Genomic DNA, 21,256 nt, shown 5'->3' on the forward strand with positions numbered 1-21,256 from the left:
ATGAGTTGCAGCTCCTGAAAATCTGTCTTCGGTCTGCACCAAACATGTCTGCTTTTACTGTGGCCAAACAACTCCATCTTTGATTTGTTTGTCTAGAGCACATTGTTCCAAAAGGCCTGGTCTTTGCCTATATGCTCATTGGCAAACTGTAGTCTTGCTCTAGTGTTCTTTTTAGACAGCAAAGGCTTTTTTCCTGGCACGCCTCCCGTGCAGGTCAAATTTGTGCGATCTCTTTCTGATTGCACATGTAGGCACTTTGACACCAACAGCTGCACGACTTACTGGCAAATCCTGTGATGAAATTTTTGGGGTTCTTGGAGGCTTCTTTTTTGCATCGGATGGACTCATCTTAGGGTGAATTTGCCGGGACGACCAGTCCTGGACAAATCGGCAGTCGTTTGAAATGTGCCCCGTTTGTAGATGATTTTCCTTACAGTGGAATGATGCATTTCAAATCATTTCGAGATCTTTTTAAATCCCCTGCAAGACTCATAGACATCCACAACCTTTTATCTGAAGGCCTTACAGAACTCTTTAGATCTTGGCATGATGACACCACACGCCTCAATAGCAAAGGGAACTGTCTTATAAATAAGACAGTTTCAAACTTGACATTAATTTGAAATCATAAAGGTTTTAGTATAAAATTGTGCCTGTTAATTGGGCTTCAGGTTGCAACCTGCTTGTACTGCACGTTGCTTTGTGTTCACTGAAGCAGTTTTCTAGAATTCACCTGTTATTCGTATTAATTATGTGGTTTAATAAAATATTTTTTTTAATGAGAAACCGAATCGCAGGAATTGAAATACCACACCGTGGGCTGGAAGTTCTGCTGCTCTCTGTATTGTTCTTCAGTGTGGCTTTAAAACCACATTAGTACTTTACTACTAATGAAATCTGTACAAAATTTGTACATGCAGGAACAGTCTCAGCAGCAGCACTTTTTTTTCACGCTCTGCTGCACACACACACACACACACACACACACACACACACACCTACTTCAGCTCCTTTTGGATCTATAATAGCTTTCCTTTGAGTCTAAAGAGTGAGAAACCAAAAAGAGACTTTAAAAACACAAAACTTTGTTCCACTTGGGAGCAGATACAAAACTGTTAAAAAAAAAAAGAAAAAAAAGAAGCTCAAAACAACTGTGAGGGACAGAGAACACGAGAAAGATAGAGCGTGAAAGAGAGAGAGAGAGAGAGAGAGAAAGATAGAGAGAAGAAAGAGTGTTTCTGGGTCTAGAGGGACCTTGAGTGACACTGCAGAACACATTCTTTTTCATCACTATTATTTCTGTCTCAGATGCCTACAAGTGCCAGTGACAGGAGGAGAGGTACTCGGTTTCAAAAGCAAACACCTCCAAACAGACAGATTAAGTTACCCAGCAGTTGTCTTCTTTTCACACTCTCTGGTGGCCTCACTCATGTTTGATAAACTCCGCTCATATCTGTGGGGTTTATCCTTTGGAAGCCCATCCACATTTCTCAGTACCAAGAATGTGAAAAGCAAACTCGGTCCTGCTCATCAGTGAGGCGTACTCATAGATTGCACAGTGATTCGACGAGGCGAGGATGTCAAAACAATCGCTAGGGACAATCCTCAAGACTCACCTTTCCTTTGCTGCAATAGATAATGTAACCTGGATATTGCAGACTTGTACCAAAGACTTTGGCTTTGTACAAAATCGCATACTGTGATAGTACCTGCTGCATTCGATTCAGTACAGACACAGATATAGTACATATGTGTTTAGTATGAATACGATCCAGACATACTGCATCCGCCATGTTGGCGTTGTCATGTAAATGGTAAAATGCGCACTTATATAGCGCTTTCATCCAAAGCGCTTTACACTGTGTCTCATTCACCCGTTCACACACACACTCACACACCAATGGTAGCAGAGCTAACTTGCCATCGGGAGCAACTTGGGGTTCAGTGTCTTGCCCAAGGAGTCATGTGGACCGGGAATCGAATCGCCAACCCTACGATTATTGGACAACCCTCTCTACCACCTGAGCCACAGCCGCCCCGTCATGTGACATACAATGTGCTGCATTCTGTATTTTTTTATTCAGACAGCTCTTCCGCAACAGTCCCGTTGCCTTATGGGATAGCACAGCATCCATTGGTTCCCTACTGCAGAATCTCAGTGGAAGCAGTAGGTCGTTTCTCGCTACTGTTTTATTAATACTGAGAATTCGGACTTACTACTCCTTCGGTGTACTACTTTTCGCCTATTGTGTAGTAATAGGAATATTCGGACGCAACCTATGATGCTGATACTGAACATCCGTACTGTCTGACTTCCTGCCAAGGTTTCTTCCTCATGCCATCTCAGGGAGTTTTTTTTTTTCTTGCCACTGTCACCTCTAGCTTGCTCATTATGGATCTAAATTTATTGCCAAATTTATGTAAAGCTCCTTTGTGACCATTTCTATTGTTAAAGTGCACCGGTTATGGTTTTTCAAATATTACCTATCATGTAGTGTGTTATAGAGCTGTTTGTGAATGTAAAAAGTCTGCAAAGTCTAAAAAATCAAAGCGCACGACAAACGGAGTTATCGACTCCCAAAAGAAGGAATCGATTCTGAACAGCTGAATCGAGTCGTTAGTGATTCCAGACTTTACTTCCTGTACTAACCCACGTAGGATTGTAACAAAAAACCCCGGATGTAGTCTTCATCGGCTGCTCGCTGACAGATGGAGCTGAAACTCGTTACGGTAGTGGGCGTTTCCTTTTTGAAACACGCTGACAGCGGTAGACCAATCACAACAGACTGGGAGATCTGACCAATCAGAGCAGAGTATGCTCTCTGAAAGGAGGAGTTTAGAATGAATCCTTTAGAATGGACCATTTACCGAGTCGTTTGTGACACTGGGGGTGGGGGGGGGGGGGGGGGGGTAATGCTGCAGTTTAAATTATGAGCACGTTAAAGTGTTTTTTGATCTTGGATGCATGTGAATCTATTGTATGAGACCTTTAAAACAAAATTAGGCACGTTTCAAAACCATAATAGGTGCGCTTTAAAAGCATCATACGTCACGTTCAGTGGGGTTCTTTTGTGATGGCTCACCATTCAGACACCAGCAGAAAATTGCACAGTCATTACTCAGTTAAACATTGAAGCAAGAAATAGAGACAGGGGTTGCGATCCGATGATCAGTGAAAACATGGGTTTCCATTTGGAGACAAATAAAAGTCGAGCTCATTTCATTAATCCTTTTAAGAAAAAAACAACAACACCAAATCGCATCACACACTGATCAGGAAGGTTACTGACATAAATTAGGCCACTCAGTTGAAGTAATTATTCTAATTACACTAGCATTAAAGTAATAGCAATTACTCTAATGATGCTTGCTGACAACAGGGTTCTACATCTATCTCACCCTGTTCTCAACCAGCCCACCTGCTCTGATTGGCCCTCGCAAATAATGACAAAGAGTTGTACATCATGAACCGCTGCTGAGTCCATGTTGATGTGGGCGCAGTAAGGGCTCGTAGAGGATGCTCTTGAGCACCCTGTTAAAGTCTAAAACAAGAAATAGGACACTCTATGGCCTTGTCGACCTCACGGTATACCCTAACAAGGATTGTGAAGCCACAAATGTGCCGTTTGAGACAGAGCCATAGCCCTGCTCCATCTCTACCCTAACCACATAAACGTGATGAATGACTTTACTCTGTTGAGATCAATGCATTACTGTTACTGCACCCATATTGCCGCTGTTAGCAAATGTGAGAAGGATCAAAACTGTACAAACAGCTTTGCCTTTGTGTAGGCTTCCTTAAAGAAAAAAAAAAAAAAGAAAAAAAACAACACTAATGTGTATTTAATTGTAACTCATTTGTAACTATTGAATAAACTCATTTGTAATGATCAAGATGGGAGATAAGGCATATAATGAGTGCATCTTAAAGAGATTGATTCCAGTGGAGCACAGAAAAAAGGGGTTTAGTCACAGAAGACGCTCAGCGATTGAGCCTGGGTGTGACTGGAGAGGTAATGACGAGCCATATTCAAGTGCTTCATTTATTCAATGCTGTGACAGAAATAATTATCCTCTTAAAAGCAAAGAATGATTCACTGACACTTGAATACCTCAGCCTTATTTATAGTTGTGGACAGTATTCATGAACACTACAAAAGAATACTTTAAGAAGTCCAGGCTAGACGGATAAGGAGGATAAGAGGATAGAAGGATAAGTCGTGAATGTCTTTCCGAATAATAAACATTCCAAAGCTTTTCCACTACAGATACAGCTCCTGTCAGTACGTACACAATCCTTTACCGATCATTGTTATTATTGCCACAATAACCAAATTTGGATATGTAATCTGTTTTACCCATAGACACTTCGCTCTACACCTCATATGCAATCAAAAGCAACCAAACAAACAACAAAAAATCAGTTTGAAAATCCTGCTTCAGGCATCTTGAATAATAGATCGTCCCTCCACTCTAAACATCTGCTGCACATCGCCCATCTCCTCCTGAATGGCTAATCTCTCCACAATGCTTACCGAAGGCCAAAAACACAATCATCAATCAATCATCAATCATCCCTCTATCAGCCGGCACAGCTGGCCAGAAAATGAGCAGCCGTAGCTATAGTAACAATGCAAGAAATAATACAGAGTGGGAAAATGGAAACTCCTAATGGAGTCACAGTACCGAAAGCCTAAACTACTCAGCTTCAGTCGTGTGAAAAAAATAAGCAGACCCCATTGAAACGTTTGGCTTTAAATAAGACGGGTTCCACCTGCACTCCCTAAGCAGGTTCTAGTCACTGGCACCAAATCTTGAACACCTGATTCTAATTACATGGATTCGAAGGTGTGATAAATGTAGGGATGTACTTACTTTTTCCATGTGACTGATCTGTTGTTGTTGGGTTGTTGTTGTTTTTTTTTTGTTTTCTTGTTCATTTAAATTGTGAAAATGACTACAAAATTTGATATCATTTGATAGAGTGTATTAAATTTTTTTAATAGGCACCGTTTCAAAGAGGATCAAATGTTTGCTTGTCCAAATACGTCAACAAAAACAACAACGATAAGAATTTCCACGGGGTGTACTTACTTTCTCACATGCGTGTATATTTATATGACGTCATTATACCTGTACATGAACGCAGCAAGGCAGCTGTACATAACACAGAAATAAAACATGAAACAAGAAATATAAGAAAATAGACTGAATAAACACCGTGATAAAAGTTTATGCGGAATTAGATTTATCTCATTAAAAACATGTCATTATCCTAAAGTCCTAAAGACTGAATTTCACTAAATTGAATAAATCTTTCCCATCATTTTAGGGCTGTGCATCAAAATGCCTTGCCAGGAAGTTCTATGACTCACAACAGACCTGCAGTCTGTATAAATCTATAACCTCAATAAACAAAGAGGACGGTAAAAGGTCACTGGTTCATTTAACCAGGAGGAAATGAACTAAACCATGATTTATATGTCAACAGCAGGATTTTACAATCAGTACAACATTTAATGGGTAGCCAGTGCAGGGGGATAAAACACGTGTATTATAGACAAACAACAGGATTCAAATGTGACTCCAATATGAGAGATTACTTCTAGTATTCTCTGGACCAATGAGCAACACTGTAGTCTTGTTAACATTAAATAAAACAGCTACCACACAGTTACTAATTTTCAGCAGTATGTAAGCAATGTGTGCTGTGATAATTCCTCTAACTAAGAAAAGTACTGTGTATAATCAGCATTCTCATTGAAATGCATTTCACTTCAATCCAATTTCATTTTTATAGCCCATTTTTGTCACAAAGAAGCTTGACAGAAACCCCAATGCAGGTTTACTGTAGCTCACTTAATGAGCAAGCCGGAGGCGACAGTGACGAGGGAAAAACTCCGTGACATGACGAGGAAACACTGAGAGGAACCAGACTCAAAAGGGACCCATCATGTAGCAGGTAGGATCATGGGATATTGAGATTGTGCGATCATTACTCTTCTACAACTGTATAATGTAAAGTTAAGTAGTAAGCGTGTTTAAAGGATGTTCAGTATGAGCAGATTGCGAATATTAGCCCCCAGGATGAGGAGACGGTGGCTTGACGGTTACGGCTCTGGGTTACTGATCGGCAGGTCGGGGGTTCAAGCCCCAGTTGGGCCCTTGAGCAAGACCCTTAACCCTCTCTGCTCCAGGGGGCGCTGTATCATGGCTGACCCTACGCTCTAACGCTGGCTTCCTGACATGCTGGGGTATGCAAAGAAAAGAATTTCACTGTGCATATGTATGTGTGATCAATAAAGACTCGTTATTATCCATTGACGCAAGGGTGAGACTTATAAACTGTTGTTTTGTTTTTTTTACATGTAAATCTTTAGGTTTATCCACAAACATTCCATAATCCCGAATCCTTAATGAGGAAGCCGGAAGCCACATTTCTGTATGACTTCGACCAAGCAAGAGCCTGATCACTAATACTTTTCTCCAAGCCCATCTAACATGATATGGTATAACATGTTAAACCATAGGTCAGTCTCAGTCTTATAATATGTCCTGGACAGTGAAGGAAAATTGTTGAAATTATTACAGTGAAAAAAATAAAATCAATATATCAGTGACTAAGTGGAGCAATGAGTTTAAGATTAGGCCATTTTTGCTTTCGAATTAGATAGCTTGTAATGGTCTAGCTCTGGGACCCCATCATGACTGAAACATTATATTTAATTAATGGTTAGTTAATAATGGGTAATAGCTCTTTTACTGTTGCAAAGGAAGTAAATTAAGTAAAATCACCGTGGCCAGCTTCTAACCACTCTTGAGGAACCTTGAGTAAATATAAGAATTAACAGAAGTGCGGCTATAGAGTAAGTGGAGATTATACAGAAACCCAGACAATTTATGTGATCCCAAGCCAGGCAACGAACTACAAACCATATCCAGCCAATAGACCATAACAGACATATGGGCACAGACAGAAACTGGGCAGTGGAAGATTGGGGGTGGGGGGTGGGGGGTGGGGAGGGAGATAATCACTGGAAAAAATATTTTTCCAGTCGTCAACTGCCCAGACTCTGTGCTCATGATGGCCTCAGATTATTGTTCTTGAAATGTGGGATTATATTTATATCCATAACTAGGAGAGAAATGGCCTAATCATGGGCATATGCATCAGATTTCATTCACGACTCAGTCAAACAGAGGATATTAAAGCATAAAAGAAGCCTTGGAGGAAATTAATCTGACATAGAAGAAGAAGTCCAAGTTTTAGATCCAAAACACGGGCTTCATCATTTTCCGTCTTTGCAGTAGGTACAAAATGATTTAACCCCCTCCAAAAAAATATTTAACCAGTCAGAGTATCTCCCTTTTGTATGGACAAAAACACAAATAAACGAATACAGTTCTGTTGTGAAAATTTTTGTTCACTGATACCATAAACTCTTAATTGACACCAATAATTATGGATTATCAAAGAGCGCATCAACACCAAGTTTTAAGAATTATATTCTTAGGACACATGATCCATGGGTCATCAGGCTAACTGGCTCTGGTTAACTGAAACCCAACATCAGCTCACTAGTCTATTCACTAGTCACATAACATTGATTAAATTGACTAACGTGGTCAATGAAAAACAGTTACCTTAACACGTTAGTTTCTGTAAGATAAATAATTTGTGTGATGCGTTTCCTGATATCTCAGTATGGGAGAAGTTTTCCCCAGCATGTTGAGCACTGCTCGAACATTTCACTTTTGAGTTCCTATACTTTTATTCATGCTCTAGTCCTGTCGTTAGTTGACTACCCTAATGTGTGCACCTGTTCTGTGTTAAGCCTTTGATTGAGTTGTCTATTATTGCCCTCTTGTTTCTGTATATCTTTGTATTTTCTAGTCTTGACCCTTCACATTGCTGTTTTCCCATTTTCTAATCGTAAATTATCCTTGTTCAATGTTGCCTTCCTGCGTTCTGACCCCCCACGATGGACAATGATTCATCCTGTCACATGATCCTGTATAATACACATTTCCAAACTGAATTAAAGCAATGATTAAATACAGTTGTTAAATATATATATATATAATTTTTCCCATTAACCATTTAAATAAGGTTGTATAATATTAGACCGGATTGAAAAAGTGTAAGAAGGGACTAAAAAATATCAAGTACTATTTATTTCTTCCTAGTTCAGATTTTGAGTTAAAGAATTTCGGGGGTTAGGGGTTTTATGCAGTACCAGTCCAAGATTGACACACACTGTTTGCTTTATGTGCACTAGGAGACTTCCATATTGCGACTGGAAACTGCAGACGCCATCACAGCAGATGGCCGGACATCTTTATCCACTCCAGCCTCAGTTAAAATTTGTGAGGCGGATGACTGAGATTCACATTCCCAAATCATAATGATTGATTGTGCTCTTTATAATGCCATCTGGAGTAGTGTTACATAATACACACATGGATTAAAGCATAGCTTGCGAATAAAAAGCGGTGATGACAGTTCTGCCCTGTATTTTTGTCATCTGGGGAATTTTACGAACATAGACAACTACTAAACATACATAAGGGACCTATAAAACCACAAGACCTTGTTCGACGTGTTTAACACTTCCAGCTGTGCACCATGTAATAGGAGGTCAGTGTACTGTGTACTGTGTGTTGGTGTGTGTGTTACCTTTTGTCTAAGCTGTACACAGATGTGTTGCTGGTGTAATCTGTCACTCTGCAGGCTCTGCTCTTCATCATAGATGACCCTGGCATCCTCCAACAACCGCAGTGTCCTCAGCCGCAGAAATGCCTGCTCCCTGTGCCAACTCTCCAACAGCAGCCTCTCCTGCTCCACGCCGAACCTGTACCAGTCCCAGGTCCGCTCGTGGGCACTCTGAAAACCACATACACACACACAAGTAGTCATGGATTATGGACTAATTGAGGACTAGTGAAGTAAAGAAAGTTTTAAGCAGGAAGGACAGAAGGGAATATGAAGCGAGAAGTCTTCTAGAGATGAAGAACAGAGATAATGCTGAGGACAGGAACAAAGAAAGGCACAGACCATCTCACATGGTTGCTGATGAATGTTTTAACATATATGTAGGTATTTAGAAGCTAATATCTGCAGGCCATAATGCGGGAAAACAAAAGACCTGGCAACAAGGGTCCACTTTTGCATGATCCTCCCTCAGATGCATTTATATGAGGAAGAAAAGCGAACTTTGTTTAGATTTGTACATTCCATACATATTATGCATTTCACTGCTTAGTTTAAGAAGTCCTCTCTGACCTCTAATGAGTAACTTGAGGGCTTTGGACTCGACTTGGACATGAGGGAGATATCACCTAAACTTGACATGGATGTGAAGGTGAAATGACTTAGACTCAACTTTGATGTGAGGGAAAGATTGATTTATATTCGATTTGAACCTGAGTGAGAGATTATTTAAATTAATGTGGACATGAGTGAGAGATGACTTAGGCATGACTTCAATACAAAGCTGAGATGACTTAGACTCTTGGATGTGAGGGAAGATGACAAACTCGACCTGGCTGTGAGAGTGAGATGATTTAGGAACATGAGGAAGAGATACTGTAACTAACCATTTATAATCTTATAATTTAAGATTCAACTGTACCTGAAGGTGAGATGACTTGGACATAACTTGGGTGTGAGGGTGAGATGACTTAGAATTTACTTGGACATGAGGATGAGATGACTTAGACTCAACTTGGACACGAGGATGAGATGACTTAGACTCAACTTGGACACGAGGATGAGATGACTTAGACTCAACTTGGACATGAGGATGAGATGACTTAGACTCAACTTGGACATGAGGATGAGATGACTTAGACTCAACTTGGACATGAGGATGAGATGACTTAGACTCAACTTGGACATGAGGATGAGATGACTTAGACTCAACTTGGACATGAGGATGAGATGACTTAGACTCAACTTGGACATGAGGGTGAGATGACTTAGACTCAACTTGGACATGAGGATGAGATGACTTAGACTCAACTTGGACATGAGGGTGAGATGACTTAGACTCAACTTGGACATGAGTGTGTGATGACTTAATCTCAACTTGGACATGGGGGAAAAGAGGACTTAGACTCAACTGGGACATGGGGCTGAGATGACTGACAATGTATAATCTCATAACTTAAGCTTCAACTTTTACCTGAGGGTAGAGATATGACTTAGACTCAAGTTGGACATGGGAATTACAAGATTACTTAGATTCAACTTGGACATGGGGGTGAGATGACTTAGACTCAGCTTGGGCTTGCGGTTATTGGCTTGATTACAACACATAGTGAACAGGTGAAAAGAAGACAGGAGGAAGAATAGAAGTCAGGGAAGAAAGGCTGTGTGTGTGTGTGTGTGTGTGTGTGTGTGTGTGTGTGTGTGTGTGTGTGTGTGTGTCTGGGACACTGTAAAGAAGTAAAGAAGGCAAGCATGGTAAAGTGAGGATGCCATTACTGTAGCGATACATGGCAGCGAGGCATTGGAGGAGTAGAAGAATGCATTAGTGTAGATGAGGAGAGGGCATTAGTGCAGAACAGCAGGACAGGAGGCATTATGCAGCTGCCTGGTTTCATTAAGATGGAGGCGGTTCGCAGAAGTAAGAAACTTTCACACACACACACACACCAGAGCAAACGCAGGAATATTAGAGCAGGCCCCAAAAAAGTTCAAAAGATATCCATCATCACCTGCTCTTTGTCAGACAGACACTCAGAAATGTCTTTGTCAGGTTTTGTGTGTGTGTGTGTGTGTGTGTGTGTGTGTGTGTGTGTGTGTGTGTGTGTGTGTGTGTGTGTGTTGTGTGTGTATATATTTTAGTATGTTAAGACATTTGTCTAGGTTTGCTAGAACACTGTGTCAAATGTGTCTAAAAATTATTATTTGAAAATCTTTAAACTAAAAATAAAAAAATTACCAAAAAAGAAAAAAAAAAAAAAAACGGAGACCCACATAAGGATCAGACAAATGTTCCAAAGATATGAATATCTCATTATATTTTTTTTAACCTTCCCAATAAGGAAAACTGAAAACAAATTTTTTTTTTTTTATGAAACTTTTATTTAAACAGCTACAAGAGTCTAGGTTTAGATGTAGACATTAGTAAATTAGCTACAGTAATCATTATATCAGTGGAAGGATAGTAAGATAAATGTGTGTGTATGTACACAAACACCATTGTCCCTGAGTGAAATGACTGAACCCCAGTGCCTTCTACACGTGCGGAGAGTCCTTCTTTCTTTATGAAACTTAGCTTGATGTGGTTGATAGGGCACTGACCGCTAGGGGGCAGAATAACACAGACCCTCCGTCTGATTCTCATGTAGCATTCTGAACATGTCCTAATGTGGTACAAGGTCTTATTTTCATCTCTATTTTTAGAATTGTTGCTTCATCCCATAAATTATCCCGTGTCACACTCAAACATAGGGCTCGGCGTGTTGAGTATTCATCCTCTTTCTCTGTGCTGTTAAATAACTGGGTGTCAATGGATGAAAAGTAAACATATGAACAAGATATGGAAATCAAATAAACATCCATGTGCTCCTGCCTTGACAGTGTCGTTTCATTGCTTTTAATGTTATGAGAGTAAGTGATGTTTGTTTCTCTAGTGCTACTCAAAAAAGAAAATCTTTCCTATTAGCTGTCATTAACTCACGACTGTTTATCTGACAAGGTTTAACGAAACAAGTCAGGCAACACGGATGTATTAAAATAAAAAAAATAAAATAAAAACTTCAGGTTACAATGAGGCTGTGCTATAATGGCTAAACTGAAATGATGAGTATGTTTGCTGAATACTGATATAATGTTCTGTATAAAATCACACTTATCCAGCCACCTGAGGAATAAAATAGTTTAATTGCACTAGTTTTTATTACACTTTATCATTGTATCATTTGATCATAAATAATAATTTTTTTAAAAAAGCAGCCATTTCTTTCACTGTCCATTATAAACCTGTTTTCCTTCACATTAAAAAAAAAAAAAAGAAAGAAACACTGCTCATTATGCACATTAATGAAGTGCAACATGTGGAGTGTTCGGAAAAAAAAAAATCGAACAAAATCTTGCAACACACGAATGGGGAGCTTGTGATTTAATGTATCACAGTCCTTAGTTCATGGCTAAACTCACCAAAATGTTTAATTAATTGCGGAATTAAAAAAATAATAATAAAAAAAAAAGTATTAGTGATCAGGCTCTTGCTTGGTCGAAGTCATACAGAAATGTAGCTTCCGGCTTCCTCATTAAGGATTCGGGATTATGGAGTGTTTGTGGATGAACCTAAAGATTTACATGTCCAAAAAAACAGTTTATAAGTCTCACCCTTGCGTCAATGGATAATAACGATAATGAGTCTTTATTAATCACGTATACATTACAGCACAGTGAAACTCTTTCCTTCACATATCCCAACATGTTAGGAAGTTGGAGTCAGAGATGATACGGCGCCCCCTGGAGCCGAGAGGGTTAAGGGCCTTGCTCAAGGGCCCGACAGTGGTAGCTTGGCAGTGCTGCGGCTTGAACCCCCGACCTTCTGATCAGTAACCCAGAGCCTGTGTGTGCATGACACCCTGTGACGGACTACCTACGGTGTAATCCTGCTTTACACCCAGCGTTCCCAGAATAGACTCTGTACTCACTGTGACCCTGAGCAGGTTAAAGCACTTACTGAAGATGAATGAAAGGATGAATAATTGAGGAATCCAAAAATCATGATCACAGTTAATACATGTGCAATTGCGCAGATCTGCAGTAGGACACAGTGTTTTACAGACTTCAGTGGTAAGACTAACACGTTCGCCTCACACCTCCAGGGTTGGGGGTTCGATTCCCCACTCCACCCTGTGTATGCGCAGTGTTTGCCTGTTTTCCCCGGGCTTTGGGAGTTTTCTCCGGGGTACTCCGGTTTCCTTCCCCCCCAGTCCAAATAGGCTGATTGGCATCTCTAAATTATCCGTAGTGTGCGAATGTGTGTGTGATTGGTGCCCTGAGTCCCCTGGGATAGTCTCCATGCTCCCCGCGACCCCGTGTAGGATGATCGATAAAGCAAATGGATGGATGTTGGTGTCAGCAGAAGAAAAAAAAATACAGTTCACATTTCTTAAGAAAAATCATTACAAATCAATAGGAGTCACACTAGAACCTTAAATCGGATGGTTTTCGTATCAGGCATTTAAAAAGCATGGGATTTTCTGGACATACACTCATTACACTCTGGACATATGCTCATGATTAGTTTACATAATCATGATACAAGCCAAATGTGGTATGGCATTATAGACTACTTTACATATAACAGTTTGCAGTCGGTAATATAAGCTTTTATGCTAATACACATTTCCACAAGGTTCTATGAATAGATTAGCAGTCCACTATTTACATTTTTATTATGCCATACGCACATATGAGTGAGTTTTATGCCTGTTGTGTTTGGCATACTCATTTTGTCTGTGGACATCAGTTTGAGCCTTTGAAGTGAGTCATTGTCAACAATTCATTCCAGGCGGCCATTCATATTTCTTTTTTTCTTCCCCAAGGACTCAAAAACAAGAAATCAAAGCTAACAAAGAAAGCAGCGAGCAAGAGAGACAGTGCTTATTGCAATGTTGTCAACACTTTAACATGCTCTCTTTCAAGCTGTGAAATAACGGGTAAGAGAGTGAGAAACTTAGCTCCAGGTAGGCCTAAATTGGGCTCGGAAAGTTTTACGGTGGGGAACGTTTATCTCGCTTCAAAGCGCCGAATGGGCAGCAGTTCAGAGGCAGGCAGAGCCGGGCGCCTCAGCAATGCTTCCCATCTGTGTGCTGTTTTATGGCCCCCGCCTTATAATCTGATGGTGGTATTGTTAAAATCACCTTTCTGAAGGTTAGTGCAATAAAAAAATTTTTTTTTTTAAAAACAACCCCATGCAGTGGCTGAATTGTGACATGAAAGACACCTAAACTCATCTAAAGTGTTCTTCAAATGATCGACACGTACACTAATAATCTAAATCACACAGCTTTACACACCTGGATTTCATTTAGCAAAGCTGAACACACGAAGCTATTCCTATAGTACACTGAATGTTCGGTGGATCCGACAGCAGGCTTCGCATTCAGCAGGACCATCTTCCCTGGCTGGTGTGTATGTATGTTACCATATTTTAAAGTCTGCTGTTCTTTCATTGCGGTCCATTCTGACGTTGGCTCCTTTGGTAGACAGCATTTTTGCGCAGCACATGCAATCCAAAATAAAGGCTGTTCCATTTGGAAGGAAGGAAGCTGCCCTCTGAGATTGTTTATTTTGCCAGCTGAGCATCGCATGTTTTTTTTCCTGGATCCTGTCCTGTTCATATGACCATATTCCGTGCCGCAGACTGAAAAGTACTCTGTGAGTAAATATCTTGTTACTGCTAGTCTTAGTCTTGTACCGGGTAGCGTTGCTGTCACTCCAGGATCCCCGGTTCAATCCTGAGCTCTTGTTACGGATGGTAAATGGTCTGCACTTATATAGCTTTACACTGTGTCTGATTCACCCATTCACACACACACTCACACACACACCAATGGTAGCAGAGCTGCCATGCAAGGCGCTAACTTGCCATCAGGAGCAACTCATTGTCTTGTCCAAGGACACTTTGCCAATTCCCGCCCACCAGCCAACTCTCTCCAATCATACGACAGCTATAGTACCCACTCTGGAGGGTGAAGGCTAACATGGGCAGCAGGCTCAGAAGAAAGTGCTATCTACCCTCTTCCGCATACATGAGCTCATAGACACCCATTATTCTCTAGGTGTCACTGTGATTGACAGGAGGAGAGAGTACGCCAATCCTCCTACGCTACAGCACAGCCGAATTTGCTCCTTTGGCTCCTGGCCAAGATTCACTGTGGCATTTGAACTTGCCATCTCTCAAAGAAAGGGTAAACACTTTTCTGTTGACTTGTTCTATTCTTCTGAACTCCAGATTAATATTTCTTATGAGTCAATCCAATATTTTATCCCACATATTTGAACAACTGCTGCATATTTATGAACACGGTCCACGCTCGCTGACAAGCTGGATGTAGTTTCTAATTCTGATCGAGCAGGGCACACCAAAAAAGAAAAAAAAAGATCACCTTAATAAAAAAAGAAAGTGCAACCGTGCTCAGCAGCAGAACAGCCCTACGCAGCAGCTATAATCATACAGTGGAAATGAGCTTTATGTGCACTCACTGTGCTAGGTGTGTAATTATATTTGACTAATTCATCTTCATGCTGATCTTTATCGCTTCCTTATCTCATTTAGTAACAGAACGGATAAGTGGTCTGTGTGGAGGAGCCATCTTTCATTAGAGGATCTGTCACTCACTGTATTAAAACTAGAGTGCAAACCTGTGTTAATATACAGGGGTGCTTGAAAGTTTGTGAACCTTTTAGAATTCTTTCGAGATTTCTGCAGGAATACGATCTGAATCGTCATCAGATTTTCCTGCAAGTCCTAGAAGTAGATAAAGAGAAATCAATTAAACAAACGAGACAAAAATATTACACTCGTCCGTTTAATTATTGAGGAAAACGATCCAATTTTACAGATCTGCGAGCGGCAAATTTTAAATTAGAATCACTTCGAGATTTATTCACGCATGCACCAGGAGGTTCCTCATGTGAGTCACGACCGGCAAGCAAGAACCGGAACTATAATCAAGCGGCCGTCTATATTGTGTTATGTCAAAAGGTTCGTTTCTTCAGTTTTAAATGAAAATAATTGTAATCCTGATAGTATTTTCATTATGTACAAAATGTACCTGTAATCTGATTTGTTTTTTGACGTAACTGTAACGGATTACAGTTACCAGTTTTTTTGCATCCTGCTTACATAACGCATGTATTCCGTTACTCCACAAGCCTGCTTGCACGTTCTCATTGCAGAAACACGGCCGGAGTTTTCCCCGAATGTGTCGTTTTCTCGTTTGGCTCGCTCCAGGATGATAAGTGACACCGCCGAGAGAACCGCGGTGGGGTGAAACGTGCTTGTGTGTCAATGCATGTTCAAAATCAAATGGCAGAAATTCTAAGGGATATTCGATCTCTATCTATCTCCCGCACCCTAACCCATCCACGTGTGAATACCACAGATCAGTATTTAAGCACGTTTCAACGTGCTGAAAACACGGTGGAACGATTCTGGGACGGTTGCTGAAAGCCCCGACAAACTTCCGCCTCAAGTGAGTTTCACACAAACAGGGTTTCTCGAGAAACGCCCGAATATTCCTTGAAAATAAATGAAGAAAGGAAATAGACGAGAGAAGAGCGATTACTGGAGTGAAAGAGATCTGAGAGAATGATAGAGAGAGAAAGAAAACGATGAGTCAGGTTTCTCAAACCGAGCACACATCTCATCAGGAAATAGCAGAGCGATTACGAGTTCGGACTATCAGTTCAGATCATATCTACAATGCAACGCTTTTGGGAACCGCAGACTTTGAGCGTGATCTGAGTAAGAAACGAAACGTGAACAAAAGGGGGGGGGGGGATTGGTGGAAATAGGCGGAGCCAGAAAGAACCAATAATTGTTAGGTCCTTGCTGTTTGGGTATAAGATAAAGAAAAAGAGGGAGGCTGAAGGATGAGATGACCTGAGTGTTCACCAACTGACTTAGATGAACAGGGACAGAGAAAAAGAAAGGAAGAGGTGCAGCTGAAGTAAACAGAGAGGTGTGGAATGACTGAATATCTGCACTAAAGCAATAAAACATGTTCCATCACTTCCATGTGTCCTGAAAAATCAAGTGTTTTATGTATTATATATATATATATATATATATATATATAAACACTCGTTCTCTCAACAGCGTCGCTTTTTTCAGCTTGTCATGTTGCTGGGAAAACACAAAGCCCTCTTAGAATACACAGATATGCGAATCTACACACACACACACTGAGACACAAACATATCTAAGCAGAAAATGAAAAAAAAAAAGGAAAAAGTAGTGAAGCTAAAGTCCAGCTGTTTTATGATAAGCAGTAAAAGTAGCGCAGATCAATACTGCACACGCGTGTTACTCGACAGTCAATACTACAGACTTGTTTGTCTATAAAGATGCTAATTTTAAGGAAAACTCCAGCGTTTCAAGCTAATCTCTATGAACCGCATATGTAGTGTATATGTGAATCTTTTTTTATACTTTTATTCGACAGTAAAAAAGGTAATGATGGTTATTAGCCTGGGGCATTACATCTCCCTGTCAGCAGAGATTCCCCTCCCCTGAGTTCTGAACAACAGACACTTCCTGAGTACTTCCTTTTCCGCCCAGAGTATATAAGGACTACACGTGCATCACGTCGTTGCAAAGTCTCGCCATACCTTAGTGTCAAGTCTTGTATACTGTTACTGATACTCTTGCCTTGATTCTTGACTACGCTTTAGATTCTGGCCTTTGTTTAGAATATTGTGGTTGCTGCATTTTAACATTTGTTTATGTTAATCATTCTGACTTTGGATTTTGATAATAATAATAATAATAATAATAATAATAATCTCTTGAGACCTGTGAGTTACATCATGACATCCATGCTAGGGCTGGAGTCAAGGCCGGCATTGTCAAGTCCAAGACCAGGACTAGCCGAGACTAAAGCGGGTTGAGTCCGAATGAAAGTGAGAACGAGTCGAGCTCGTGATTAACAACCATCAAATCCTGTTCAAGAACAAGCCTTTACTTCAGTTAGTTGGCTTCACGAATTACGCCAAAGATTAGGCTGTTTTCTACAAGAAGGAATTACTTATTGTCAAACTCTGGGCACGCGAAAGAGAACACGAAGAAAATTTGTACAACCTCGCAGTTAAGACCAAGACCATATTCAGCCAGACAAAGTCCAAGTACAAATGCGTATAAGTCGGAGAAAATTCCAAGTCAGTACAGAAAACATCTCCAGACCGGACTGGAGTCCTATTGCCGTAAAGCATGCACAATCAGACCTACACAACTACACTGGTACACGCAATAAATCCTTCCCTCTCGAAGCATAATTCTCTCAAAGTTTGAATTATACACATTTAGAGCTTAATTCACAAATACATTTGTCTGAAGAACAGCAACGAAGACAATTTTATTGACGCCCCAACAGCTGCCCTTCTTGTTGTTCTCTGAGAACCGGAGAAATTTGTCAAACCGATGGTAACTGCAATTGAGTACATTTCACATGTTACGTACGGAAATAGAAATGATAGATTAGAAAAATGCTGGAGTATTCCTTTAACATTTTTTTTCTTTTGGCCCAAATTATGGGATGCAGTCTAGAGAAGAACTCACTGACATAGGGAAACAGCTGGATATGTAACCAGACAGGAATCTGTGGTAAGAAAGATGTTGTGTGCTGATAGGCCTGGTCTAGAGCCCTGAAGAAGTATGACGAATAAACAGTGGATATATATATATATAGAGAGAGAGAGAGTGGTTGGTGGTGTGTGTGTGTGTGTGTGTGTGTGGTAACTAACCAGTTCTGCTCTGGAGATATGGGGTAGAATTCTCTGGAGCATATCCATATAGAGCCCTCTATGGTTTCTTAGCTCAGGAGAATATTGACCTACGATGTGAAGGAATCGCAAGTGATCTTCTTCATTCCAGCCACAATTCCTGATGCACACACACACACACACACACACACACACACGTTCACCATAAAACACAACCTAATGAAAAACTGTGCCTCATAAAAATGCCATCTAGGGGTCTCAACAGGTTTATACAATCTCACAGGTTATGATTTCATCAGAGTGGAGTTCAAATCTATCACGACGTCTAGTAGCTGCAAGTCCAAGGCACACGAGGTATTTGTGATGTCATGAGGTTTCTCCACTCATCTGAGGGGCGTCATCAGTCTCCCAATGCGGGGGTCACCTGAGATGTTTTTATCAAGGAAGTTCTGTGCGTATAAACTTCATTTACGGAAAAAAAAATCATGATCGTTAAAAACTGTGATATTATTATTAAAATACTAATAATCTTCACTCAATTAGGAACTCCTCTTAAACCTATTTCACACCAGACTGTAGTTATGACTTGCCCAAATAATCAAAGTGCGTGGTGTTAAAGTGGCCTTTACACAGGACACATGGCTTCTATTTTACGCACAAATACAGTGGCAAGAAAAAGTATGTGAACCTTTTGGAATTTCATGGTTTTCTGTCTTAAAATGTGATCTGATCTTCATCTAAGTCAAGGGTACTGACAAATATAATGTGTCTAAAATAATAACACAAAAAAAATTCTGATCTTTCATGTCTTTATTGAGAACAACCAAAAAAAAAAAAAAAAACTCATAGTGCTTGTGGAGAAAGTATGTGAACCCTTGAGTTAATGACCTCAAAAAAGCTTCTTTTTTTTTTTTTTTTGCACACCCGGAGTCTCGTTAAGAAAACGAGTTTGGAGGTGTGGACTACGGCTACTTTGACTGATAAAAACCCCTCAAACTTTCGGAGTTTGCTCTGCACAAGAAGCACACGCTCATGTGAGCCGTGCCTCGCCGAAAAGAGCTTTCAGAGGATCTACGATCAAGAATTGTTGATTTACATAAAGCTGGCAAGGGTCACAAAGTGATTTCAAAGGCCGGCATTGTCAAGTCCGAGACCAGGACTAGCCGAGACTAAAGCGCGTTGAGTCCGAATGAAAGTGAGAACGAGTCGAGCTCGTGATTAACAACCATCAAATCCTGTTCAAGAACAAGCTTTTACTTCAGTTAGTTGGCTTCATGAATTACGCTCTTCAAAATTGAGTGTTCAATAAAGACATGAGGGATCAGAATTTATTTTGTGTAATTATTTTAGACACATTATATTTGTCAGTACCCCTGACTTAGATGAAGATCAGATCACATTTTATGACAAATTTATGCAGAAAGCCATGAAATTCCAAAAGGTTCACATATTTTTTCTTGCCACTGTATATATATATATATATATATCCCAACTAGTGTGGACATGTCATAGACACAATGACACAAAATCAGACACAATGAAATTTCAGCTCTACTGTCAGCAATAAACCTGTCAAAGTTAAAGGACATGACACAGAATACAGATTTCAATTCTGCAGTCCCTGTGGCAGTTTGATGATATGGAGTTGCGAGTGGAGAAGAGTTCGTATTTAAAAGTCTGCACTGAAAAATACTGCTACAGTTTTTGCACGTTTTTTTTTAAGTGCGGAATTGAATTAGGTCCAAATGCATTAGGTGACACGTGAGAGATTGTCCGTATGCTATGTTTTTAGAGAAATACATCACAGGGCTGGATGAAGCCGTAGTGCAGTAGCCCTTGACAAAAAGCTCTCACATATTTCTCGCACTAGTACACCATTCAGCCATCTGTCCATTTTCCATACCGTTTATCCTACACAGGGTCGCAGGGAAGCCTGGAGACTGGAGCCTATCCCAGGGAACTCTGGGCACAAGGCAGGGGACAGCCTGGATGGGGTGTTAACCCGTAGCAGAGCACAATCACACGCATTCACACACCTATTCATACACTACGGACAATTTGGAAATACCGATCAGGCTACAACACGTGTTTGGACTGCATGAGGAAACTGGAGTACCAGGAAGAAACCCCCTGAGCATGGGGAGAACATGCAAACTCCACGCACGTGGTGATTCTTACGCGAAGCAAACGTGCTAACAATCAAGCCCCGCCCCCCAGTACAACATATTGAGATGTAAAGAAGTTGCTCTCCAGACTCAAATAATAACATTTATTGATGCCATGAAAGTGAAAACCACAGCTGATCAATGACCTGCTGACTTTTTGTTGAGGGGGCAAACAAGATGTGACACTTTTGGGTTTTTTTTGTTTTGTTTTTTTAGAAAAGAATAATGACCGTGGCCGCTACATAAATGGACTTCACCAGCTAACTAGCTTGCCATACTTTAATATATTATGTTATGCCAAAAGTTTGTGGACACCTGACCTTCATACCCATATCTGCTTGTTGAACATGCCATTCTAGATGTAGTTCTCCTTTGCTGTTCTAATAACCTCCACTCCTCTGTTATAATAACCTCCACTCCTCTAGATTGTGGAGCGTGCCTGTGGGGTTTTGTGATCATTCAGCCACAAGAGCATTAGTGAGGTCAGGCACTGATGCTCACTGAGGAGGACTGGGGTGCAGTCGGCGTTCCAGTTCATCCTAAAGGTGTTCAGTGGGGTTGAGGTCAGGGCTCTGTGCAGGACACTCGAGTTCTTCCACTCCTTGGCAAAGCATGT

At 40.6% G+C, this 21,256-nt stretch overlaps 1 protein-coding gene across 1 annotated transcript in view; it reads right to left on the reverse strand.

Moving 5' to 3' along the window:
• LOC108266140 (coiled-coil domain-containing protein 148) overlaps positions 1-21,256 on the reverse strand; it is a 97,578-nt gene that overhangs the window by 25,794 nt on the left and 50,528 nt on the right. The window contains exons 9-10 of the mRNA XM_017469173.3: positions 18,497-18,635; positions 8,678-8,884 (exon numbers count right to left, since the gene is read on the reverse strand). Coding sequence (XP_017324662.3) covers positions 8,678-8,884; positions 18,497-18,635 — 346 coding nt within the window. The remainder of the gene's footprint in view (positions 1-8,677; positions 8,885-18,496; positions 18,636-21,256) is intronic.

Source organism: Ictalurus punctatus, chromosome 6, assembly GCF_001660625.3.
Source record: "Ictalurus punctatus breed USDA103 chromosome 6, Coco_2.0, whole genome shotgun sequence".
Taxonomy (NCBI): domain Eukaryota; kingdom Metazoa; phylum Chordata; class Actinopteri; order Siluriformes; family Ictaluridae; genus Ictalurus; species Ictalurus punctatus.